Source organism: Leopardus geoffroyi, chromosome B4 (genome assembly GCF_018350155.1).
Source record: "Leopardus geoffroyi isolate Oge1 chromosome B4, O.geoffroyi_Oge1_pat1.0, whole genome shotgun sequence".
Lineage (NCBI taxonomy): Eukaryota > Metazoa > Chordata > Mammalia > Carnivora > Felidae > Leopardus > Leopardus geoffroyi.
The window spans coordinates 65,265,506-65,292,538 of NC_059341.1; the positions used below are offsets into that span (position 1 = coordinate 65,265,506).

The 27,033-nt window shown below is 39.4% G+C and overlaps 1 protein-coding gene across 8 annotated transcripts in view; it reads left to right on the forward strand.

Annotated features, from left to right (window-relative positions):
• The window catches only part of FGD4 (FYVE, RhoGEF and PH domain containing 4), a 248,462-nt gene that overhangs the window by 113,346 nt on the left and 108,083 nt on the right, over positions 1-27,033 (forward strand). Inside the window, exon 1 of one of the 8 annotated variants that reach the window (XM_045465988.1) lies at positions 5,476-5,746. The exons of 6 other annotated variants lie outside the window; for them this stretch is intronic. In XM_045465988.1, coding sequence (XP_045321944.1) covers positions 5,656-5,746 — 91 coding nt within the window. In that variant the 5' untranslated portion in view covers positions 5,476-5,655. Of the gene's footprint in view, positions 1-5,475; positions 5,747-10,647; positions 10,828-27,033 lie in introns of those variants that run through there. One more of the 8 variants, XM_045465989.1, reaches the window with a different exon arrangement.

Genomic DNA, 27,033 nt, shown 5'->3' on the forward strand with positions numbered 1-27,033 from the left:
AAAAAATGCTAGGTCAGACAACTTAATCCACCACCTTTTTAAAAAGGTGCAGATTGCAGATTAATAAATTTTGAGAAAGCACAAGCCGTGTGGTAACATTTTTGTCTTAGATCACTTCCATTAGAAATGGTAAGCTATAGGGGCACCTGGGTGGCTCAGTCGGTTAAGCGGCCGACTTTGGCTCAGGTCATGATCTCGCACTCCGTGAGTTCGAGCCCCGCGTCGGGCTCTGTGCTGACAGCTCAGAGCCTGGAGCCTGCTTCCGATTCTGTGTCTCCCTCTCTCTCTGCCCCTCCCCTACTCATGCTCTGTCTCTCTCTGTCTCAGAAATAAATAAACATTAAAAAAAAATTAAAAAAAAAAAAGAAATGGTAAGCTATAGAAAGTTGTAGAGATAGCCTTTAACACAAAAAGTAAATGAAGTTCAACAAATGGTTATGAAATGCAGTATTATGTGAATGTCTGACAGACCTTTCTAAGTCCTTCTTCAACAATTTGTGAAGAATAACCTCTCTGTAAGGAGGAGAAGCATAGGAGCAGAATGCCGGCCCGTGAAGTCTTCGTGCATAAGGCATTTGGTGAATAACTGTGAGTTGTTTAACATTGATTTTAGGTATTTTCGGGGCTATGACATATGTGTGACAAATAATCTTATTAAATTACCTATTTCCTAAACATTTATTTGAAAGTTCCCTTTAAATGTATTATCATAAACTTCAATTTTCCCAGAGGGACTCTATGTGGGAAACTAATTAGGTCACTTCTGAGTTTAAGATTTTTAAAAATCAGGGGAGCCTGGGTGGCCCAGTCAGTTAAGCGTCCAATCTTGATTTCAGCTTAGGTCATGATCTCACATTGGGACCTGAGATCGAGCCTTAAATCTCTCTCTACCTCTCCCTCTGCCCCTCCCTGACTTGTGCAGGCTCTCACTTTCTCCTTCTCTCTTGCTCTGTCTCAAAAAATAAGAAATAAAAGGGAAAAAAAGATTTTTAAGTGAATAAAATGAACCAGTGATTATCTCTACTACTGATGAGAAAGGCAGTGAATGTACCAAAATGATTTGGTTTTGAGTTTACACTAAGACTATGCATTTCATACCCTTTTGCTTTCTTTTTTTTTTTTTTTAATTTTTTTTTTCAACGTTTATTTATTTTGGGGACAGAGAGAGACAGAGCATGAACGGGGGAGGAGCAGAGAGAGAGGGAGACGCAGAATCGGAAACAGGCTCCAGGCTCCGAGCCATCAGCCCAGAGCCTGACGCGGGGCTCGAACTCCCGGACCGCGAGATCGTGACCTGGCTGAAGTCGGACGCCTAACCGACTGCGCCACCCAGGCGCCCCCCTTTTGCTTTCTTAAAGAATATATTGCTTTATTTGCTCCTTAATTTTTAAAACTAAGGGATAATTTGTGTACAACATAATTAACCCTCCTTAGGGTATAATTATGAGTTTTGACAAATGCATATAGTTATGTAACCAGCACTGCAATGAAGATCTAGAACAGTCCTATCTCCAAATATTCCATCATGCCCTTTTGTAATCAGCCAGTTTGTTCCCATACTACCTGCTGCTTCAGACTTATTCTGTCCCTGTAGGCTTGCCTTTTCCAGAATGTCATAAGGAATCATATATATGTAGCCTCTAAGTTAGCTTCTTTCTTTTTTTGTTTAAATTCTAGTTAGTTCACATATAGTGTAATATTGGTTTCAGGAGTAAAATTTAGTGATTCGGCACTTATATAACACCCAGCGCTCATCACAAATGCCTTCCTTAGTCTCCATCACCCACTTAGCCCATCCCTCACCCACCTCCCCTTGAGCAACCCTCAGTTTGTTCTCTATGTTAATAGTCTCTTATGGTTTGCCTCCCTCTCTCTTTTTTCCCCTTCCTTCCCCTGTTTTGTTTCTTAAATTCCACATGTAATGAAATCCTATGTTACTTGTCTTTCTCTGACTGACTTATTTTGCTTAGCATAATACGTTCTAGCTTCATCCACGTCATTGCAGATGGCAAGATTTCATTCCTTTTGATGGCTGGGTAATTTTCCAGTGTGTGTGTGTGTGTGTGTGTGTGTGTGTGTGTGTGTGTATGTGTGTACACATATACATACATACACACCACATCTCTATCCATTCATCAGTTGATGGACGTTGGGCTCTTTCTATAATTTGGCTATTGTTGATAATGCTGCTGTAAACATAAGAGGTACTCCTTGAAGGTACCCCTTTGAATCAGTATTTTTGTATCCTTTGAGTAAATACCTACTAGTGCAATTGCTACATCGTGGTGCTAGTTCTATTTTTATATTTGGCTTCTTTCTAAGGCACATGCTCATTCCTTTTTATTGCTGAATGTTAGACCATTGATTGCATGGATTTATCGCAGTTTGTTTATCCATTCACTAATTGAAGGATGATTGGGTGTTTCCAGCTTTTGGTGACTATGAGTAAAGCCCCTGTAAACATTCATGCGCAGGTTTTTGTGTGAATGTAAGTATTCATTTCACTTGGGCAAGTACCTAGGAGTGTGATTGCTGGGTCACATGGAAGTGCATGTTTAACTTTGTAAGAAACTGCCCTGGCTATTATTAGGGAGCTTAGAATTTAGTTACATGTTTGTGGTAGATGCTTGTTGGGATGAGCACTGGGTGTTATCTGTAAGTGATGGATCACTAAATTCTACACCTGAAGCCAATTTTACCATTTATGTTAACTAGAATTTAAAACAAATTGTGAAGTAAAAAAAAAAAAAAAGATAAAATTTCTTCTGGATTAAAAAGAAAACAAGTTTACAGTTTGATGCTGAATATAATTGCAGATTATCCGCTTGTGGCCAGTGAGAGTCGATAGTAGTAGTTATACTTTATTATCACTTGAGTTTACACTAAGTTATACTTTATTATCACTTACTAGCTACAAATCATGTTTCTATAAAAATTCAAAAGTGGATTCCATTATATCTTAATTTATTGTACAAAAGTGAATTTAACTTCTTAAAGGTTGTTGTTTTACTAGTGTTATTGGCCAAGTTTTTTAACCTCTTGAACCTAGTTTTCTCTTCTACAAAATGGTAATTACTATTTCCTCCCTGACCTGAATTATTCCTCTATAGTGATAACTCATTTTTGCCTTACAGTGAGGATTTAATGACGTGCTGCATGGAAGGTGCTCAGCAGCCCCTGGCACAAAAGTAAATGTTAAGTATAAAAAAAAAAAAAAAGAAAAGGAAAGGTATTTATTTGTTGGACAACCAAACCTGAATTTATAATCTAAACATTGCTATCAAAGCTCAGAAAGCACATCAACTGGAGCATTTTTTTGACAGGGAAACGTTTTTTACATTACTGAAATTTGCCAAGTCTAAGTGGTCTTGGAATCCAACATAGACAGTTTTCCTGCCACAGTGAAATTCAAACACATGGGTGGAGTTTGCAAAGGAACTAAAAGACAATTCCGGTTTCTTCTTTCTTGGACTCCTTTTCTTAATGTTTCAAATTATCCCTTCTTTTTAGATGAGTTTTAAAACCTATTCATGGCCTAATATGTAAGTAGATTTCTTTTATTCAGAATTACTAAGTTGATAATCACTCCCTTCCCGGTGAGCAGGTGGAAGTTACTGTTCCACAGCCCCTCAGACCTCATCCTGGGTATCGCCCTCCTGCCATTGACATCAAGCAGTTCTAAGCAGATGCAAGTGAGCCAGGGCTTTAGGCCGTCAGTGAATGAGGCAAGACTCCAAACAGGCAAATCCTTGCCCTAGTACTTCTCCTAGGGTGGTCCTTGAAGTGCAGTGCCAGATCAGTAGTGTTCCTGTCACTTGGGAGCTTGTTAGAAATGTAAATTCTGGGCTCCACCACAGACTGAATTCACTTGCGGAGATGGGACTAGACAATCTGTGTTTTATTTATTATTTTTTTTAATGTTTATTTTTTTATTGAGAGAGAGCTTGAGCACAAGAGGGGCAGGAGGGGGAGGGGGGCGGAGAGTGGATAGAGGATCTGAAGCAGTCTCTGTGCTAACAGCAGAGAGCCTAACATGGGGCTTAAACTCACAAACCATGAGATCATGGCCTGAGCTGAAGGTGGATGCTTAACTATCTGAGCCACCCAGGCGCCCCAGGCAACTTTTTTTTTTTTTTTAACTTTTTTAATGTGTATTTATTTTTGAGAGAGAGACAGAGACACAGTGTAAGCGGGAGGGGCAGAGAGAGACACATACATACAGAATCTGAAGCAGGTTCCGGGCTCTGGGCTGTCAGCACAGAGCCCAACATGGGGCTCAAACTCACCAACCGTGAGATCATGACCTGAGCCAAAGTCATATGTTCAACCGACTGAGCCACCAGGTTCCCCCAGCAATGTGTGTTTTAAAATGCCATCCAAGGGGCGCTTGGGTGGCTCAGTGGGTTAAGTGTCCGACTTTGGTTCAGGTCATGATCTCACAGTCTGTCAGGTGGAGCCCTGTGTCAGGCTCTGTGCTGACAGCTCAGAGCCTGGAGCCTGCTTTGGATTCTGTGTACCCCCCTTTCTCTGCCCCTCCCCGACCATGCTCCATCTCGCTCTGTCTTTCAAAAAATAAATAAATGTTGGGGCGCCTGGGTGGCGCAGTCGGTTAAGTGTTCGACTTCAGCCAGGTCACGATCTCGCGGTCCGTGAGTTCGAGCCCTGCGTCAGGCTATGGGCTGATGGCTCAGAGCCTGGAGCCTGTTTCCGATTCTGTGTCTCCCTCTCTCTCTGCCCCTCCCCCGTTCATGCTTTGTCTGTCTCTGTCCCAAAAATAAATAAACGTTGAAAAAAAAAAAATTAAAAAAAAATAAATAAATAAATGTTAAAAATTTTTTTAAATGCCATCCAAGTGATTTGATGCAACTGGACACTGATTGCCTATGGACACAATGAGGAGGAGATTGGAGAGGTTATTTCTAACCATGAGAGGGATATCTGTATAGCCTGTTACTTCATTGTGATCTTATAAATATTTTAATTGACATTTTCTAATATTTCAGGATATGAGGAATTTTTCGAGTACTTGTTGAATGATACAAACATAAAAAGATATAGAAAAGTGAGTAATAAATATTATACCAATTGTACAGTGTTCTAAATAACAAAACTTGGCTTCCTTAGGAAATCTATGAGTAGTATTTATTCACCAAACTCCATGACCTGTCGTAAAATGGAACGTCAAAGTGGCAAAATAGCATTTTTGATCATCCAAAATGACATTTTAGCGTCTTAAGCCTGTGAAGCCAGAGTCTGTAACCTCTTCCGTCCAGGGCATGGACCCAGTTAAAGTGGAAACAAACTGTTTTCACGCTGGCGTTTTGAGAGCATTACTAACAGTTAAGGAATTAGGCAGTTTATAAACCATCCTATTCCCAAATGCATTTCTAGTTCACTTGAAGCTTCCATGTGCCTCTGTTGTTGTTTATTTTACCGTAATAAATAGACGTCTCTGTATCACCAGATACTTGGTCTCATGAAAACCCTGCAGCAGCCCTTCCTCTGGGGGTGTGGCATATTATGCATGAGGTTGTCTTTGAGAAGTAAGGTCTGAGAATGCCCTGAGGTACACAGGGCACTGGTGCGGGCTCCTGGCTGCTCTGTGTGATCTCCAGTCTAGCAGAGGCTTTAAAGCCAGGAGTGAGATTTTATCCCATGATCTCTGAAAGAGTAAAGACAAATATTTTCTTATCAAACCAAAGTAAACTAATTATCAATATATGTGAAGTCACGTCCACTGATCAAGGTAAGTGGTTTCATTTTCTGCTGTATCTTTCTTATGTTTTGTTTTGTTTTTTAATAGTGTGGTCAGTTGGTAACACAGCATGCCAAGGGACTTATAAGTGGCAGAGAGTTTGGTTTTGTTTTCATGTTAAGAATAGGGTTCACAGTATTTTTCAACTTTCACATTAAATATGTAGTATCTTCAGGGTTTTTGGCTCTTTCAGGAGGCGTCTCTGGGCTAGCAAAGTACAAATTGGTTTAAGTTCTATTTCTCTGACTCATTCTTAGTAACATTAGGACAGTTTAAAAATTCAGTCAGTAAGGAGAAGAATGCAGAGAAAGAAAGCAAGAATTTTCTTTCCTTTTTTTTTTTTTTCTTCTCCTTCAGTTTCTAGTGTGAACAAAGCTAAGGAATGTTTACTACTAATCCTTTTCTAGTGCTACTGCATGGAGCACTCTTCTGTTCAAACAAACCCCACCATCCCAGCCTTCTTGTTTTAGTAAAGTTCAGAGGAGTGTTATGTGTTTTACATTAGATAACATTGCAGAGATAGGCATAGATCTGGACTTTTTTTTTTAATTGTTACTGGTATTAAGCTACTGTTTCCTTCCTCTAGTATTCTAGAGAGCATATAAATGAGAAATGGACTTTGAAAGAGGAATGCAATTCTACTGTGTGGTAGAAATATAACCATGTGACAGGAAATTTATGCTAAAAATATTTTTTAAGGCTGAAATGGATTCATTTTGTGTAGCTATTTTCCCATTGTTTCTGCATGGATATCAACCCTCCTGAAGAATGCCTACATTGCTAAACAGGGTGAGCTGCACCTTACGACAGGCAGTCTTCACAATTACCAAGGTTCTCTTTTTTTTTCTGACGTCACTCTTTCCTCTTTTGGCCTCAGTGGAGCTTGCACGGAGTGTAGAAGCGCGAGGGTAGGGTTGGTCCTAGCACTGCTGCAGGCAAGCTGAGGCTCCCTCCTGGAGCCCCACAACCTTGGCTTGCTCTGCTCCCAGGTTCTAGTAGTTGCTAGAGATTGAGGAGCCCAGTCCTTGCCTGCTCCTGCTTCCTCCCTCATGTAGGTGGAAGGCTTGATTCCTTTGTGAGGGTTCTACTGTTCTTGCGTAAGTAAGCTCAAGGTTTGTATGATCTCACCATGGTTTCCCATCATACTCTAAATATGAAAAATTGTTTCAAACTGACAAAAGGGAAGTATTTTTCTTTCTCCATTAGTGAAGTTCTCTCTCTCCTTGAAATAGCTGCTCTCTCTTTTCATTCCGTCTTCAAACAGTTAGGGTTGATTGGAGGGAATTAATATTCCTTCCTGGAAGGCAGCTCTCAGATGGAGAGAAAACTACTAGAATTTTCTGTTCTAATGGACACCTCCCTGTAGTGAGTGGCTGCTACCATAGTGTGCTCTTTACAAGTTCCTTTTAAGGTTTTTAAACTGAAAAGACAGTAATAGAGCACTTCCTGCCCATACCAGTGGTTTACTTTTATTGCCAGTAAGTTGTCTAAGAAAACATTTCACATACACATAGTTACATGTTATTTGTAAAAGTTTTATCTTCGTTTAATGACTTGAAGAAATTTTCCTTTTTAAAACGTGTACCTCTAGACAGACTCTCACATGGAAATTGAAAAGTGAAAATAGCGTGATCAATGACTCAATAGTAAGTATTGTTTAATCTTTGCAGGGATAATAATATGGTCTTCATTTCATTTTCATCCAAAATAATGTAACTTATGTTGTAACCCAAGAGTGAGATTTAAATTTGGCCGCCTCTCCTTAGATGCTAGAACACCATTCATTCGAAAAATAAAAAAGCCTTTTTTTAGGTGTCCGGTCCCTACCTCCTTTCTGATCTATCCTCTGATAATCATATTCACTCTCTGTGTTCTTTCTTGCTTATAAAATAGGGAGCTAATTTTACTGGTCTAAAATATATTTTTAAAGGTTTTCTCCCTGATTTAAATATATTTTCTGACTTGTCCACTACCACAGTACCTGTTAAGCCCTGTTTAGATCAGGTCCTTCTATGATTTTTTCCGCTCTGCTAATCGACCAGGGTTCTGTAGTTGGTTGGTCCTATTTTGAAGCAGCAGAGGGAAAATGCCTATGAGGAGAAACATAGTGTTGGCCATGGAGGTTGGTTGTTCTACATGGTAGTTATTAAGACCCGTCCTGGAGAAAACCACTTGTTCTCCCCTTAGAGAATGAATATAGACAAGATTTTTTTTTTAATAATTAAAAAAAAAAAACCACTAAGTCATTGTGGCCTTCTCCATATCATTGTGTATCATCTGTTACTTCTTAGACTCAGGCCAAAAACCTTGCTCTTCTTTAAATTTTTTTTTAATGTTTATTTTTGGAGAGAGAAAGAGAACATAGCAGGGGAGGGGCACAGAGAGAGGGAAACACAGAATCCGAAGCAGGCTCCAGGTTCCGAGCTGTCAGCACAGAGCCCAACGCGGGGCTTGAACTCATGAATGGAGAGATCATGACGTGAGCCAAAGTCGGACACGTAACTGACTAAGCCACCCAGGCACCCCCAAAAACATTAGTCTTTGTTCAGTCTTTTTCTCTTCCATCTAATCTGTCAACAAATCCTGCTTCAAGAGACTTCAAACTGACCATGTCTTAATATGTCCACTGCTGCTAGCCTGCTTCAAGCCACTCAAGTTTTCTTTGGATTATTCCAATAGCTTCCTACCTGCCCTTGACTACTTAGAGTTTGTTCTGCACCCAGCAGCCTGAATGCTTCTTTAAAAATGGAAAACAGGGGCGCCTGGGTGGCGCAGTCGGTTAGGCGTCCGACTTCAGCCAGGTCACGATCTCGCAGTCCGTGAGTTCGAGCCCCGCGTCGGGCTCTGGGCTGATGGCTCGGAGCCTGGAGCCTGTTTCCGATTCTGTGTCTCCCTCTCTCTCTCTGCCCCTCCCCCGTTCATGCTCTGTCTCTCTCTGTCCCAAAAATAAATAAACGTTGAAAAAAAAATTAAAAAAAATAAAAAATTAAAAAAAAAATAAAAATGGAAAACAGATCATGGTCTCTCCTCTGCTCACAACCCTTCAGTGGATTCCCAATTCTGTCAGGGACGATATACAAGGTCCTGCCTCTCCTGACCCTAGCTTCTACCCTGTTAACTCTGACCTCGATGCTAAACGTGCTCCCTGCTCATTCTTATCTATCCATGTTGTCTTTCTGATTTCTCCCTGAACACTTCTGTGCTCCTACATTAGGGCTTTTGTAGTTTTATCTTTTCCCTTGGAATGTTAATCCCCCAAATATTTGTGTGCCTCACTCTCTTTGGGTCCACTCATTGTCACCCGACTGGGGAAGCCTTCCTTGAACTACCTTGCCCAACAGCTCTCTGTCTCCTTTACCCAGCTTTGTTTTCCTCATAGCACTTTATGCCAACTAGCATTTATGTAATATGTTGTTGTTTTGTGGTTCACTGCTATATCCCTAGAGCCTAGAACAGTGACTGATAGATACTGGGTGCTTCGTTAATATGTGTTATATGAATGAGTATTTTTCTAATATTCATAACCTTTTCTGTTAGGAAATTTAGAGCTAAATGAGCAGGGATACAGAGAAGTCAATAAATTATACATATTTGTCATGTTTTTCATTTATTCCCCTCAGTTCTCTTTCATAGAGTAAATATTGTGCTAATTAGTTTCTGGTCTTCCTTGTTGAGCAGAATCTGAGTAATGAGTGTCTTTCTGTTGGAAGACTGGAGGCCAAGCTGATAACAGTTTATAAAGAACTGAGAACAGCGGCGCCTGGGTGGCTCAGTTGGTTAAGCGTCTGACTTCAGCTCAGGTCATGATCTTGCGGTTCGTGAGTTCAAGCCTCGCGTCAGGCTCTGTGCTGACAGCAAGGAGCCTGGAGCCTGTTTCAGATTCTGTGTCTCCCTCTCTCTCTCTGACCCTCCCCGTTCATGTTCTGTCTCTCTCTGTCCCAAAAATAAATAAATGTTAAAAAAAAATTAAAAAAAAAAAACCCTGAGAACAAAGGGGGTGACACTGAAGTCATGGATGGGCTCAATAAATGGTTTTGGATTATGAATTATAGGGCTGTGTTGCAGGAGAGAAAACAGATGGGAGAGGTTTTGGGGTGTGAGAGCAGGAAATTTGGGGAACTGTCTGCATGGAGAAAATTATGGCAAGATGAAAATAAAATGTTTAAGATGTTTTGTTACATATTAAGGGTATACTTTTCCCTCTTTGTTTTTCTTGGGTTTTTTCCTCCTGCCTTTAAAGGCATTTAAGTTTGAAACTCTCGTATAGAAGGAAAGAAGGAAAAGAAAGAAGATAGAATAAAATGTAACAATCTAGAAATGTTTCCTCTAAATAAATTCTTACAAAGCTTGAAAACCAGTTCATGGATTAAAGTGTGTGAATTATTTATGTGTTTATACGTTATACAATTTCTTTCCAAATCCATCTGGATAATTGGAAATTGACCCACATTTAAAAATCCATAACAAGCAGTTAAGTTCTATGAATGATGATTTGCTATATGATAATATATTTATCAGAGTAATAATGATGATACATTGTTAGATCATGTGACTTCTTAGAAATAGGAAATCTACTTAGCGTGTAATAAGAAGTACATAAAGCTTGAAAATGATTATTTTCGTTACTTTGTAAAGGTAAGCCCCCCAATGACTATTGAACTGGTGAAGTTACCAATTTATGTAGAATATCACAGTTTTTCTCTTTTAACATTGCCCAATAAATTTTTTTCTTGATTTATTTCTATCAGAATTGCTAATTTAGAGCAGAAAATAGCAAAATAGTGAATGAAGATATTGAGCAAAGAAGATATTTTTTTTATATTTCTTTAGTCTAAAATTCACTTACTTATTTAAGTACAGGATAGTGATAAGGAGACATGCTTAGAGATGAGGAATGTAACTGTCCAGTAGTCCCCCTTCATCCATGGTTTCACAAGCAGGTGATCCTTCTTCTGATGTGTTGTCAGAAGGTCACTAGTAGCCTAACAGTATGTTACAATGCCTGCGTCATTCACCTCGCTTCATCTCCTCGCACAGGCATCTTATCATCCCACATCATCACAAGAAGAAAGGTGAGTGTGGGACAAGATAGTTTGAGAGACTGAGCGAGCACACTCACAGAACTGTTATTACAATATGTTGTAATTATTTTATTAATATTGCTAATCGCTTATTGTGCCTAATTTATAAAATAAACTTTATCTTAGGTATGTATGTATGGGAAAAAGAGTAAATATAAGATTCAGTACCACTTATGGTTTCAGGTATCCACTAGGGGTCTTCACATATATGTAGAATGAAAGAATACGATGAGAAGGTGGGAATGTGGCTGCAGCATTAGGCTTTGTGTGGCTGTGAGTAGATGTGCAGCCTTTACAAGTAGGCTGATGTCTGATGATGAAATCTTGTATGCAAATTAGAATTTTGCTACAGGTCTTGTAGTCCCATTAAAGGATATTAAGCAAGAGCAGTAATGAGACTGGTTTCATCATGGAATGAATAAAAGAAACTTTTTCTTTGTGGGAGCAGTCCTATTAGACATAACTAAACATGAATTATATAATGCAGTTTTAAAATTCAGAATTAGAAAAGTGGTTATATTTGATGAATTGGTTTATTTTTCTTCCTAACTTCCTCTGTGAGCCAAAAAAAAAAAAAAAAAAAAAAAAAAAGGAAATAATAGAAAAGCTAGATGGAATATTTGCTTTTTAAGTTTTGCGTGACTGAAACAATCCCCTACACTGTTAGAAGCTGAACACACAATGCTATTGTACTCCTGGTCTAGAACCCAGCCAGGGAAAAATACGAGGCCGCAAGGCCTGCTGGTCTGATTACACAGCAGGGAGTAAGGAAAGCAAATATCTAACTTGGTAAGCTGTTAAATATTAAATTTTCAGTAAAATGGGCTTTATATTAATGTTTGTCTTAAAAGAAAGGGTATCGAAATGAAAAGATGGGTTGGGACTGATAAGAGACTGTCTCCAAGGTCACCGACCTTGTCAGGTTTTTTAAAAAATTGCCACTCTTCAAATAGAAGTACTGAGGTCCACATCTATCTACCTGTGACCTGAAACTAAGCAATGACATTAAAGGAGAAAAAAATGTCTTTATAAAGGTAAGCAACTTTCTCACGGTCACAAAGTAAATAATAATGTCAAAACCTTGCCCTTTTACTAAGCCACCCTGTTTTCTCTGAGGAAAAAAAAAATGCACTTCCAGATAAACATTAGCCTTGCTTCCCACAGTAGGGTTAGCTGATGCTGGGCTATAGAGATTGTATTGGTTATGTTTAAATAAGTGGCTTTCAGGGTGAAGGACTGGCTGGCCCTGAGGAACTTTTCCTACTTGGTAGAGTTCATTTTATCCATGACTGCCAGGAAGCTAAACCCAGGTTTGCAAAGTGAATGAACAGTGTCGGTAACTGCAAAACAAAGTGTAAGAAGACAGTGGGCTGGGAAGTAGAAGTCTGCCAGTAATTTTATGTGATTTAGTGTGAAGTAGGCAGATAGATGCTTGCAGACACTGGCTAGTAGAGAGTGTCAGGCTGGAATGTTTTAGCTGCTGGGAATCAGGTTCAGAGAAATCAAGTTCAGAAAAGCAGGTGCAAAATTAATGAAAATCAGCAAAGTCAGGAATGATTTGGTTATGAAAAGGATCTATTTTGTGTATGTGTCAAGAGACGCAGTAGTCAGTTCTTGGTTGCTTGTGATTAAGATAATTAACAGTTCTGTTCGGTCTTAGCAACATCTTTGTCAAACCTTACAAAACTTTGGCCAGTTTGATTTTCTTCTCTCTGGATCTGCAGATAAATTTATTGTGAATAAATGGAAAATAGTTTGGCATTGGGTTGAAGGAAGAGGAAAAGCCAAGATTCTGGTTAATTTATAAACCAGACATCTTGAATAAATGAGTTGGCTATAGCTCTTAGAAAAAAACAACTTTATTTTGCCCTTCAAGTTCTTTTCTTACATCTGTTTTTATTTCTTTCAGAGTTTATGAAGTCAATAAAATTTTTAAATTTTATTGTTTTAGAAGCTTCCTTTCATAGCAGAACTTTCCTTACTTGGCCAGGAATAATGTCCCTCTTTTGAATTCTCAAGGCTTCTAACTGATAGCTTTTCATATACACCATTGTTTTTGTTTTTGTTTTGTTTTGTTTTTCAGCAGTGGATTCTAAAATCAGATAATCTTACTTTATCTACCACATGGTGAAGAGGGCCTCATTCTTGAGATATAAATTTTGGCTGTGAGTTAGATAGGAGCTAATCGATGTTGTGAGCCTAAATTGTTTCTATTAAAATTTCACTAGGTCTTCATGGTACTCCTGTTTTATGGTATAATTTTGGTGGAACTTCAGCTTAACAGCTTAACATTTAAAGATTCATTTCATACAGCTTCCACTGCAAATACTAATTTGATCCATGCCTGTTATGACACAACCTTGACTGCACATTGGAATCACTTTAAAACACGGATACCTGGGTCCCAGGTACTCCAGGTCCCCGGATACTCTAGGTCCCTAGAGATTATGATTTCATTGACCCAGAATTCTGTGCAGGTATTGCAGGTGTTTTGTTGTTGTTGTTTTTAAAGTTCCACAGTGATTTGTGGTTGAGAATTATTGACCAAGAGCATGACCTATTGGCTTATTTGTTCATATGCACGAGATAGCAGGGGAAGATAATTTTTACTAAAAAGAATTAGGGAGGTAAGTGAATTAATAGCATACCAGGCATCTGGGATTAAGATCGATAAGAAAGTAAAGATCATACTCTGTAACACTGTTAGTTTACTCCTGAGTCATCTGTAAGCCCAGATGTGGTAGATACTATGTAAGATCAGCTGTGCCGTGATGCTGTTAATGACTTTCCTGAAACCTAGCGGTTTTTACTTGTCCAAGGTCACATTGCTAGCTGGGGACAGAGCCAAGACTGGTTCTGGAAAATTATAATATTAACATAGTGCTATAGTAGTAATAGTGTTTATATAGCACTTCACCATTAATCCATAGTTTGTTGACTTGATTATTTAGGTCAAGGTCTGCAAACCTTTCCTGCAGAGGGCCACATCACAAATACATTTTGGGCTTTGTGGGACATAGGATTTCTGCCATACCTACTCAGTTCTGCCAATTTAGTGAAAAGCATCATGGACAATATATAAAAGAATGAATGTGGCTATATTCCAATGAAACTTCATTGACACAAATAAATGGTGGGCCAGATAAGCCCTGTGAGCTATAAATTGCAGACCTTGAATCAGGTATGTTTTAACCTTCCCACTGAGAGACTCATGGGCTGTCGCTTGCAGTCTCCTGATTGAGGGGCATTTTAAACTTCCTTTGAACTTAAGAGCAAGATGAGGATCTTAGTGATCCCAAACACTGATCACTACACTGGCACTTACTGTTCCTGTTTTGATGCCCTCTCTTGCAAGGTACTAAGTACATGCTTATTGAATTAGCACATACATGCAACTTTTAACATGTTTTCTCTCATCTTCAACCAACCTGTATAACCAGTCTTGCAGTAGGGGGAAAAGTTGCACGTATGCCAGCTATGGAGAAGAAATGCACTTCAGTTCTTTGAAGTCTGTGGCAGGCTATAATTGCTGGGTCTAGCAGAATTCTTGAAGTAAATAGAGATCTGAGTTGCTCTGAGGACATTTATTATCTTAATTTCTTAGAGCAGATTCTAAGACTTTATTTCTAAAAAATATTTCTTAAACTTGGTTTTTGTAATAACTAGGGTGTTTAGTGATTAAAGAGTATGTTTGGTTTCTTAGAACAATATTTCAATTCATTTGGATTTAAGATCACTACAGCGCTCATATGTGGTGAGTAGAGTGTTTGGCAAAACAGAGCAAGTACTGGAAATAGTGTTCCGGATCATGAGCCCATTTGCAGTGCAAAATGTAAATGGGCCTGACCCCAGTTGTAGTGGAAAGAGCACTGCCCTTAGAATCCAAACCCCTCATGTGACTCTTGGCTTCATCATCATTTACCAACCTTACTATAACATGCAGATCTCTGTCCTACATACTTCTGTTGATGATGAAAGTGAAATGTGGTAGGACCTATGTGAAAGTGCCTTATGAGGTCTTTCCTGGCCTCTCCTTGTAGAGTCTGGGTCAGGTATAGCAGGAGCCACAGTGCATCCCTGAACCGTAGCACTGGACTGTCATGGAAGGAACCTGAGAGATAGGCCCACTGGTCTCCAAAGAGAATGGTTAAGAGTATATAATGGAGAGGCTTTATTGACGTCAGCAGAGGAAGGAGATGAAAAATGTCAAGAAGTGAAGGGCAAGTGAGGAGGTCAAACAGGGAAGAGGCAGAGAAGTCTGGAACTGTGTCTTGATCTATTTAGTTACCCCAAATCAAAATTCTTACCTCATATTTCCTTTTTTTTTTTAATGTTTATTTTTTTATTTGAGAGAGAGAGGGAGGAAAGGAGGGAGGAGCACAGAGTGAGGGAAAGAGAATCCCAAGCAGGTTCCACGCTGACAGCATGGAGCCTGACGCTGGGCTTGATGTCATGAACTGTGAGATTATGACTTGAGCTGAAATCAAGAGTCAGACACTTAACTGACTGAGCCACCCAGGCACCCCTTACCTAGTATTTCTTAAGTAGGATTTTTTAATACCTTGGGTATTTTGAAGCTACTAGCTACAGTGTTGGCTGAAATAGAGGCACAGGATCAAGGCACATAGCCATAATATAACAGATGTAATCACTTGATTATGTGCTGAGTGAAGCCAAAGAATTATGAGCCGGAGTGCCTGTCCAGAGGATACTGACAAACTCCATGTAGATATGACCTCTGACATCAGCCTAGTCACTTACCACCACCTCCATGTATCACCACCCCCATTTACCACCTTCATAATGAACACAACAGTGTCTGCCTGCCTGCCTTTATCTCACAGGATTCTTGACAGGAGCAAATGAAATAATGCATATAAAGTTCTTCACATACTGCATACTTGGCTCAGAATAAACCACGTTGTTAAGTTTTATTACTACTACTATTGCTAACAGAAAGAACAGTAGTATTTACAAGCAAATTTGTTATATACTGTGTAAGTTTTAAAGCATTACGAAATTCCAAGTTATGATTGTTAATATTTTTGTGACAAAATGTATGTTCTTGAAGAGTGTATCTTGTAACATCAATATATCCCTGTCTGAAGCTATGCCTTGCACTGCATTTATACAAATGCCTCTTGGTGTTTAGAGAACAAATCAGTTGAGAAAAGGCCAATTTGAAAACTAGTTTCTTTCCAGGGAGCATAACCTTTTCTAATTCCCTGTTGGTGTATGGGTTATAAGTCTTGGAAGAAGTCAAGCTTCCTGTCAAATGTACTGATCAAGATTTGCCTGATCTTGGGGTGTGACCCTGGGGAGGTCACAGAGCAAATGAGTAGTTGGATCTGTTTGTGACTCAGCAGAATTAAAGGCCAGTAATGTGCTTTTACATTCAGGGGTCTTAGGATACTTTTCTCAATGACATAAAACTGCCCACAGTATTCTACACATGGCTGTTCTCTGCATGGTTAATTATTGTAATACTTTAATCCTATTTTATAAGGGAGGAAAAGTCCCTTTGCAGAGTTTTCTGTGTTTGCTAAGTTGTATGCCTTCAAGTCTGCTAAAATGTGAGATTTTGTAGGGGAGGGGAGGATGGGGGTTGGAGAGAAAATGGACTGGCAGAATTCCAGAGTTGTGATCTCACCTGGGCTCATCCAGGAGCTACTCCAGTTTGAGACTCCACGTGCAGGACTCAAGCAATCAGAGCCTTGTCCCTAGTGCTGCTTTTGTGGTCAGCACACTGTGGGAGAGTGCACCTTCAGAGCTGGGAGCAGCAGCATCACCTCCCAGAGCCGAGGACAGGTTGGATGGAGTTTCAGCTCAGTTTGAGTCAGGGTCACGAAGGCAGCCAAAATGATGGCAATGTCAGGAAGAGATGCCAGTAATGGAGATGGGAAAGGGGGGGGGGGGGGAGTCACCAGGGGTATAGCTGTCAGAACGAAGGAGTCCCTAGGACAACTTTTCCCAAAACGCGTTCCAAGACACGTTAGCTCCATGGGATGTTGACCTGTCATCTATAATGACGAGTTTTCCTGGACATATACTGGGTTCAAAGTCAAACGGGTTTTGGTTTTTTTGGGGTTTTTTTTTACTGTAGGGCTTTTTGTAGCCCATAATATGCCCACTGGCATCATGAGGATACAAGGTAAAGCTGTAAAATTTGGCAGGTCACAAATATTTCACACAGAGTCGTTGTCCATTTGTGATGGTGGTAGTGGGGGATGGAGTGGATTGGGGTAGTGGGGGAGGGGGATGAGAGTTCCTGTTGCCAGAGTGGAGTTTCCCAGAACACATTGCAGGAAAAGTTGCCCTAGGACGTGTGGTATGTGCTATGAAGATTGCTGTGGTTTTTTGCCTGGGCTCTTTAGTGGACTGCTTGAACCCTGTGGAGTCCTGAAGGAACTGGCAAACACCCAAAAGCATTCTTCAGGCTCTCAATAAGTGCTTTTTTTTCTCCCTCTAGCCTAATCACTTGACTGATATTTGTTACTGCTATTAATAAAATTAAAGAAATTAGTCCTTCTTATAGAAAGAAGGATAAGTGGTTTAACCCATAATTACTGAGACCAAAGACGACAACAAAAAATGGGTCATAGCTTCTGTACAGTTGGCTCTGCCTTAGGCAAATAGACTCCCCACCCCCCCCCCCACCTTAACAGGCAATGAAATGGTATTTTTTAAAAGGTATCAAAGGGAATACATTTGAAAATGTTAACAATGAGTTTGAAAAATGAGGCAGATGGAGTGTTTAGGGATGGCTGAACCTAATGAATACCAGGGTTTGCTATTCATTCTGGACACTCTGACAGGCTCCTGAAACGTAACACACACAACTGTATTCTTGCATTCTTACTTAAAAGGAAAGGCAGTGTTTCCTTGTCACATTAGCCAGGAGCCTAAGCAAGCTTTTACTCCTCTCTTTTCTTCCCTTCTTCGGCCAGCCTCTACCGATGCTTTCCTCAGTATGTCTCATAGGCTCTCCTCTCCTCTTTGGTCCCTCCCATGGCCATCGTGCAGGCTCTTAGCTGGTGCACAGACTGGTGCATTCGCTTCTTGTTGCCATTAGCAAGGGCCCTGGGGAAGCAGGGGAAGGTGAGCATTCCAGACACCTATGGAATTGTGCATATCTCTATTTTATTTTATTATTTCAGTTTATTTATTTATTTTGAGAGAGAGAGAGAGAGCGTGCACGCATGAGCAGGGGGAGGGACAGAGAGAAAGGGAGAGAGAGAATCTCAAGCAGGCTATGTGCTGAAGCATGGAGCCCAACGAGGGGTTCGAACTCACAAACTGTGAGATCATGACCTGAGCTGAAATCAAGAGTTGGATGCTTAACCAACTGAGCCACACAGGTGCCCCTCTCTTTTCTCTTTTACATCTTGAATTACATGAGGGTAAGGATTACAGTTTATTTGTCCGCCTGTCACCAGTAATTAGCATCTTCCTGGGCCCTTTTAATTAGGGAGTTTTCACTCAGTACATTAACATAGAGACAGATAAAACAAAGAATGAAATAAAGTGGTAACTTGATAGGTTTTGTTATTCTCTTTGCAGTTGCTTATTAGATATTTTCATTGCTTACAGAACAGCTTGTATTTTGGAGGCATAAAGATGAGACCTGTTAAAATTAAAAACCGAATTTCTTTAAGGGGTCATAAACACAAACATGCTCTTCAGAAAATAATTCATTGTCAAAACAGCAATTGTGATTAGTGGAAATGGAGGAAAATTTGAAAAGGTTTATGGAGTCTAGGACATATATTTACAATCATGGTAAAGGTAAAAGATAATGATTAAATCATTGGGGATTAAAATTATCTGCCGTAAATTCTCCACATCAAATATCAGACATCATTTTATCATTACTAATGCTGTTGTTACCTTTATTGAATAGAGATTCATGTTTGTAGTTGGCCATATAGTTATAAGCAAATTATTGTATTAATTTGCAAGAGAGTCATTATTTGGCAAGAATTTATCCCAGACAGTTTATTGGGAATCCCTGAAAGACGTGGAGGGATTGGGCACTGAAGCACATGAAGGTGCAGAGAAAGTAAGCCAGTATGAAAAAGTGCTGGGCAGTGGTCAGGGCAAAAGCTAAGCAGTGGTCAGGGCAAAGACAGGCTAGGCAGGCAGACAAGGAGTGTTCAGGGCCTTAGGAAGCTCGAGGGAGGAGAGAGATAAAGGATCTGGTCCCCTGATCCACTACCTTGATATCCTATCACTCGGAGTACTGAAGGGGAGGAAGAAATTTTCTTCTGTCCGGGATTCGTCTAGCTGGACTAAGAATTAAATTTATATAAGATGGATTATCAGGAGAAAAGGCCCAACTTTTACACATGTGTGCAGAGGCCCAATAATAAAATTGAGACTTAAAGAAATGACCAAAGCAGGCAGTTTTTATACTTTTTAGACAAAGAAACTATAGAGCTGTGAGGAATTGACTGGACAAAGAAAACTTTAGAATTCCTTACTAATTGAAGCTCCCAAGAATTTGGGCTGATGTAGTAGATTAGTAAGAAGTAAAAGGGGTTGTGGGGCACCTGGGTGACTCAGTCAGTTGAGCGTCCAATTTTAGCTTAGGTCATGATCTCATGGTTTGGGAGTTTGAGCCCCACATCGGGTTCTGTGCTAACAGCTTAGAGCCTGGAGTCTGCTTTGAATTCTGTGTCTCCCTTTCTCTGCCCCTCCCTCACACGTGTTCTGTCTCTTTCTCGAAAATAAATAAACATTAAAAAAACTATTTTAATACAAAAAAAAAAAAAAAAGAAAAGGGGTTATTTATGCAGCCTTCTCGGCCCTAAATTCCCTATCTCTGGTAATAAAGACACCTCTACCTCCTGGTACAGGGACATAGCCTGGTACTTTCGACATAGCAGATATTTTTTTCTGCTTTCAGGAGGACAGAGTAGGATCTGAGTGTCTTTGCACAGGCTGTCTGTTAAGTAATTTTTATTTACAATAATCAGTATGCCAAAGTTTTGGCACAACAGTAATGCAGGGTGTTTAGATGAATCTAGGGCCCACTTTAATCCACCTGCTTACCCTTTGCAGTAGAAAGAAGGAGCTAAGAAATGGGTGTTATTGTACATTGAAAACAGTTTATCAGATGAAGCACAGCAGGCTGGGGACCTCTTCCAACTCTGGATGGTGTCAGCTAGAACCACCCTCTCCAAGTAGGCAAAAAAAAAAAAAAAAACCCACATGTAATTGATTGTGGTTTCTCTTTACTCCCACCTTCCGCTCTAGTCATGGCTGCAGACACAGAATAATCTTTGTGCTTTAAATAGCCAGAGCTTGCTACAATCTTGACCAATATTCTTATTTGAATATAATCAAAAAGTGAACATCAGACCATGGTTTTAGGGGTGGAAGAGCTACCTCCAGCTCCCTTCCTGATGCAGAAAGTTGGCTGGAGGAAGTTCAGTCTCCAAGATAATACCATGCCAAGGCTCCGCAGAACTGCGCCAGCTCCAATCCGGAAGTCATCATGGAATGTGTACTTTCGCACTGCTGTGCAGGGATTCATGGGACCTAACAAATTAACAAATGGTCACACTGAAAAGGGAAACAGATTCCTAGGCCAACATTTAAACTGGGGTGATAAAATGTAGTCAGCTGTATAACAGGCACTATAGGCATGGGCCTCAGCTGTGATCTACTCAGTACTGGAATTTCGACAAGCTTATGTGGTTTTGTTTCGGTTACTCTAACAGAATTCTAACTTTTAAGGGACCACAAACCATTCTTTAGAAATGTTTTCCTTTTGGGGTGCCTGGGTGGCTCAGTCAGTTAAGTGTCCCACTTTGTCTCAGGTTATGATCTCACGGTTCGTGAGTTTGAGTCCCATGTCAGGCTCTGTGCTGACAGCTCAGACCCTGGAGCCTGCTTTGGATTCTGTATCTCCCTCTCTCTCTGCCCCTCCTGCTTGCATTCTGTCTCTCTCTCTCTGTTTCAAAAATAAATAAACATTCAAAAAAAGTTATCCTTTTCTTTCCTTATACATGGGAGAAAAAAATCGGTAAATAATTATGGAGCATGTTTCAGAAACATAAAGTATTTCTATTTTGAAAACAAATTATATTTGTGTTTTTAGAGGCTATACATTTCTCTGATCTCATTGCATACATACAATGTTGCATTTGCTTAAGAAAAATACAGTAGTCACAATTGCCTTTTTACACATATTACGCATTTTATCTGTGCACATCCAGCTATGGGGCCTTGAAAAATATCGAATATCTGCAGTTACTACCTTCAAGACTTAGTTTGAATTCATATTGCTTTTGAACTTTAAAGACCTCAAGCAATCTGCTTTCTCTGGCAATTATAAAATTCTATAATTTTAGGTAGCATCATCATAAGTCTGAAACATTGGCAGCCTACGGTGCATTTTAGCGACTCGAATAAATGAAAATAAAATTACAGATTATGATGGATGGAAACATTTGAGTCGATTACTGAGATTTTTAGCTGCTGCTGTTTTTATCAAGACATCTGGATAGTTCCACAATTCCAGATGTTTAGAAGTCTGTTGCTGGGTTGTGGAAAGATTACTTCTGTAAAAATTTTTCCTAGGTATTTAGAATTTGGTTGTTTTTGTTTATTTGTTGGTTGGTTTTTTTTTTTTAGAATGTTAATTTTATTTCATTTAAATTTTTTTTTTTATTTTTGAGGGGGGCGGTGCAGAGAGGGGGAGACATAGGATCCAAAGCAGGCTCTCATGAACCGTGAGATGGTGACCTGCGCTGAAGTCTGATGCTTAACCGACTGGGCCACTCAGGCGCCCTGGTATTTAGAATTTGTGTAGAAATGACCTTCAATGTTTAAAAGTTGAGATAAGAATGGAAATGTTTCGAATTTTGCATGGGCTCTAAAACAGCTGTGTATCTACTTATTGTTGGAATTTAGAAAATATCTCTCTTGAATTAGAAACTAAGAATGTAGGCAAATGAAGAGAAACTTGCCTCAGGTCTCGAGAGCTCATTTGTTCAAAACTTGAGAGCTCATTTATCAAAAAGATAAAATATCTGTAGGATATTTATTGAGCATCTATTGTGTGGCAGGTGATGTTCCTGGGATACATCCGAACAAATGTCAGTGCCTTCTCACAGCTTACAGTCTAAGCAGGAGACACAGACAATAAACAAACAAAATAAATGTTGTACTGATTTAATTTAATTTAATTGAAGTATAATTGATATATAACAATGTATTAGTTTCAGGTGTACAACATGAGGACTGAACATTTGTATACATTACAAAATGATCACCACAGTCAGTCTAGTTACCATACCTCACCAAAGTTACAGCTTTTTTCTTGTGATGAGAACTTTTGAGATTTACTTTCTTTTCTTCAAGTTTGCAATACATTATTGCCTGTAGTCACCATGCTGTACCATTGCATTCCCATGACTTCTTTTAGAGCTGAAGTTTGTACCTCTTGAATCTCTTTACCCTTTTATCCCACCCTGTTCTCTGTATCTTTGAATTTTGTTTGTTCAAGTATTTTATTAGATTCCACAGATAAGTGAAGTCATATGGTATCTGTCTTTGTCTGACTCATTTCATTTAGTGTAATACCCTCAAGGTCCATCCATGTTGTCACAAATGGCAAGATTTCATTTTTTTAAATAACAATTAGTATGCCATTCAAGTAGGTTGCTTTTTAAATTTTTGTTGATGGTTTCCTTCACTGTGCAGAAGCCTTTAATTTGATGTAGTCCTATTTGTTTATTTTAGCTTTTGTTGCCATTGCCTTTGGTGTCAGATCCAAAAAACAAAACTGAATACAACCCAAAAAAGCCAAAATGTTGCTAAGACCTATGTCAAGGAGCTTACCACCTATGTTTTCTTTCAGGAGTTTTATAGTTTCAGGTCTTGAATCCACTTTGAGTTCATTTTAGCATATGGTATAAGAAAGCAGTTTGATTTCATTCTTTTGCATGTGGCTGTCTAGTTTTCCCAAGACCATTTATTGAAGAGGCTGTCCTTCCTCATTCTTGGTTCCATTGTAATAAATTAATTGACAGTATATGTATGAGTTGAGTTTTGGGCTCTCCATGCCATTCAATTGATCCGTGTGTTTTGTTTCTATGCAATACCATCCTGTTATGATTCTTAGAGCTTTGTAATATACTTTGAAATCAGGGAAGGGGATGCCTCCATTTTTGTTCTTTTTCAAGATGGCTTTGACATCTTCAGGATCTCTTTTGGTTCCATACAAATTTTAGAATTGGTTGTTCTTTCTTTCTTTTAAGTTCATTTATTTATTTTGAGGCAGGGGACAGGAGCGAATCCCAAGCAGGCTCCACACCATTGGTACAGAGCCAGATGAGGGACTCAGACTCACAAACCATGAGCACACGACCTGAGCTGAAATCAAGAGTCAGATGCTGGGGCGCCTGGGTGACGCAGTCGGTTAAGCGTCCGACTTCAGCCAGGTCACGATCTCGCGGTCCGTGAGTTCGAGCCCCACGTCAGGCTCTGGGCTGATGGCTCAGAGCCTGGAGCCTGTTTCCGATTCTGTGTCTCCCTCTCTCTCTGCCCCTTCCCCGTTCATGCTCTGTCTCTCTCTGTCCCAAAAATAAATAAACGTTGAAAAAAAAAATTAAAAAAAAAAAAAAAAAAGAGTCAGATGCTTAACAACTGAGCCACCCAGGCACCCCGATTGTTCTGTGAGAAATACCATTGTAATTTTGTTAGGAATTGCATTGAATCTGTAGATTATTTGGGGTAGAATGGACATTTTAACTATTAGTTTGCTTAATCTACAAACACAGAATAACTTTCCATCTATTTGTGTCTTTTTCAGTTTCTTTCATCAGTGCTTTATAGTTTTCAGTGAACAAGTCTTTCACTTCCTTGGTTAAGCTTACTACTATTTTATTTTTTGGTGCAATTGTAAATGGGATTGTTTTCTTAGTTTTTCTGTAGTTTGGTGTTGCTATATAAAAATATAACAGATTTTTGTGTATTAACTTGTTTACTCTAACAGTTTTTGGGAAGCTCTCAGGGTTTTATGTATATGAAATCATGTTTCCAAATAGTGACAGTTTTACTTCTTCCTTTCCAATTTGGATGTCTTATTTCTTTTTCCTGCCTAATTCCTCTGGCTAGGACTTCCAATATCGTGTTCAATAAAACTGGCAAGATTGGGCATATGTGTCTTGTACCTCATCTTAAAGAAAAGCTTTTTTAACTTTTCTGCATTGAGTATGATGTTACTTCTGGGCTTGTCATATACAGCCTTTATTCTATTGAGATACGTTCCATCTATACCCACTTTGTTGATAGTTTTTATCATAAATAGATGTTGAATTTTGTTAAATGCCTTTTCTGTATCTATTAAGATTATCACGGTGACTTTAGCTTTCATTTTGTTATGTGCTATATCACATTATCAAATTGATTGTTTTGCAGGTGTTGAACCATCCTTGCATCCCTGGATATATCCCACTTGATTATGATGTATGATCCTTTTAATGTATTGTTGAATTCAGTTTGCTATCATTTTTGTTGGGGATTTTTGCGTCTCTGTTCGTCAGGGATATTAGCCAATTGTGTGTGTTTGTGTGTGTGTGTGTGTGTGTGTGTGTGTGTGTGTGTGTGTGTTGTCATTGTCTGGTTTTGGTATCAGGGTTGTGCTGGCCTCATAATGAGTTTGGGAATGTTTTCTCTTTGGCTTATGACTTTATTCTCTTATGACTTTCTATAGTATTATGCTTAGATTTCCTTTTTCATTATCTTGTGTATGTCTGCTGTAGGTTTTGGCTTTGTGGTTGCCATGATGCTCACATATAACAGTCCATTTTAAATTGATAAGAAGTTAGGTTTGTGAATGCATTCTAAAACCACATTTTTAGTCCCTGCCCCCCATGTTTATATTTCTAATGTCCCATTTTACATCTTTTTATTTTGTGTATCCCTTAACTAATCATTATAGCTATCATTATTTTCACTACTTTTACCTTTTAAATTCATACTAGCCTTATAAATGATTAATCCACTACCTTTGCCATATTTACCTATACTGGTGAGGTTTTTATTCTTTTCTTCTTACTAATTAATGTACTTTCTTTTCAGCTTAAAGTTCCTTTAACATTTTTAGTACGGCCAGTTTAGTGGTGGTGAACTCTGTTAGCTTTTGTTTGTCTGAAAGCTCTTTATCTCTCCTTAAATCCTGAATAGAGTTTTCTTGGTTGGAAGTTTTTTCCTTTCAGCAGTTTGAATATATGATGCCACTCCCTTCTAGCCTGTAAACTGTCTGCTGAGAAATCTGCTAATAGTCTTATGGGTGTTCCTGTATATATAACAAGTTATATTTTCTCTTGCTGTGCTGCTTTTAAGATTCTTTATTTAACTGTTGACATTTTAATTATAATGTGTCTTTGTGTGGGTCTCTTTGGGCTTGGGTTTTGTTTGTTTTTTTTTTTTTTTTTTTTTTTTTTTTTTTGGCAGGGGGGAATTCTTTGCGCTTTCTAGATCCAGATGTCTATTTTCTTCCCCAGGTTAGGGAAGTTTTCAGCCATTATTTCTTCAGGAAAGTTTTCTGACCCTTTCTCTCTCCTCTGGAACATCTATAATGAGAATGCTAATCTGCTTGTTGTTCCATAAGTTTCTTGAGCTATCTTCAATTTTTAAAGTTTTTCTTTTTGCTGCTCTGTTTGGGTGAGGTTTCATTGCTCTGTCTTCCAGATCACTGATTCTTTCTTCTGTTTCATCTACTTTGCTGTTGAACCTCTCTGGTGTATTTTTCAGTTCTGTGATTGTTAGTTATTCTTCAGATCTATGACTTCTGTTTGCTACTTATATTTTGAACTCTTTTTTAAAGTTCTAATGTGTTTATCCATGGCCATTACTTTGAACTCTTTATCAGGTAAATCACTTCTCTCTTTTTTATTAAGTGGTTTTGGGGCGGGGTGGGGAAGGGGCATATCTTGTACTTTTATTTGGAACATATTCCTTTGTCTTCCCATTTTGCTTGACTCTTTTCATTTCTGTGTATTAGGTGAAACACCTATCTCTCTCAGTCTTGGATGAGTGGCCTGTATAGATGATGAACTTTATTGGTAACCTTACCCTTTGTTATCTCTCAAAATTTTGTGATTGCCTAAGCAATGTGATTTATTCCTGATAGGCTACAGTTGTTGAGGGAGTCGCTAGCCTTTTGAGTCTTACAGAATGTGGGATCTCAGTCAGCCCCAGTTTCAAGCTAATTGAAAACTTAACCCTCAGGCAGCAGCTTTTAAGATATGCAAATATATACAGTCCTGCGGGACCATAATCCTAAACCCTGCCGGCCTCCAGACCAGGCAATGTGGTCGTTTCTGGGAAGAACAGGTGCGCTATGGCAAGGCCAAGGGAGGACAAAAAGGTAATGTTCCCTGGCCTACATTCCCTGAGAGGATGGCATGTCCTTTAGGTATGTAGTACCCATCCAACTGAAGCTCCAGGACAAGTAAATAATCCTTTTTCACACATTGGACTGCTATCTCTGCAGTGTTCTAGAGGTAGTAGCCCACCAAGAACTGTCACTCCAATGTTTCAGACCTGCTAGGACCAGAAACACAATCATCTCTGGCACCAGAGCCAGGTGCTCAAGGGGCATCCCTGTGTGGGGTGTACCTACCTGTTCTAAGCAGATTTGAGGGGAGTACAAAAATGGCACCCACCAGTGCATCTGTCCCTAGAGAGAGTCCTAACAACCCTTTGGCAGATACTCTAAGATTACCAAGTGAATCTCATTCATATATGGTCTAGGTGCTTTTCAAACTGCTGCTTTTGTGCTGGGTCCCAGGGTGAGTGAGTCTGCAGGCAAGCCCTTTAAGAGTGGAATCTCCATTTCCTATAGCCCTATGTTCTTCTGGATGTAAGCCCTGTTGTTTTTCAAAGCCACTTAACTTTGAAAGTTCCTCATCTCTCTGGTGTAGGTCCCAAGGATTGAAGTGCCTGATGTGAGGCACATCATGTTGCTCCACAATGAGAAACTCTGTATTTGTGACATCCTTCCCAGTTGTGAGTTGCCACGACAGGGGAAGGGTGTTTGGTGAGACCCATCTCTGCTTCTCCTACCTGTATTGATGTGGCCTAATTATCCGTTACTGTAGAGGAGATGTTCAGCTAGTTTTCAGGTCTTTTTCAGGGGGAGTTATTTCACAGTTGGCTGTAAATTTGTTGTGTGGGAGATGA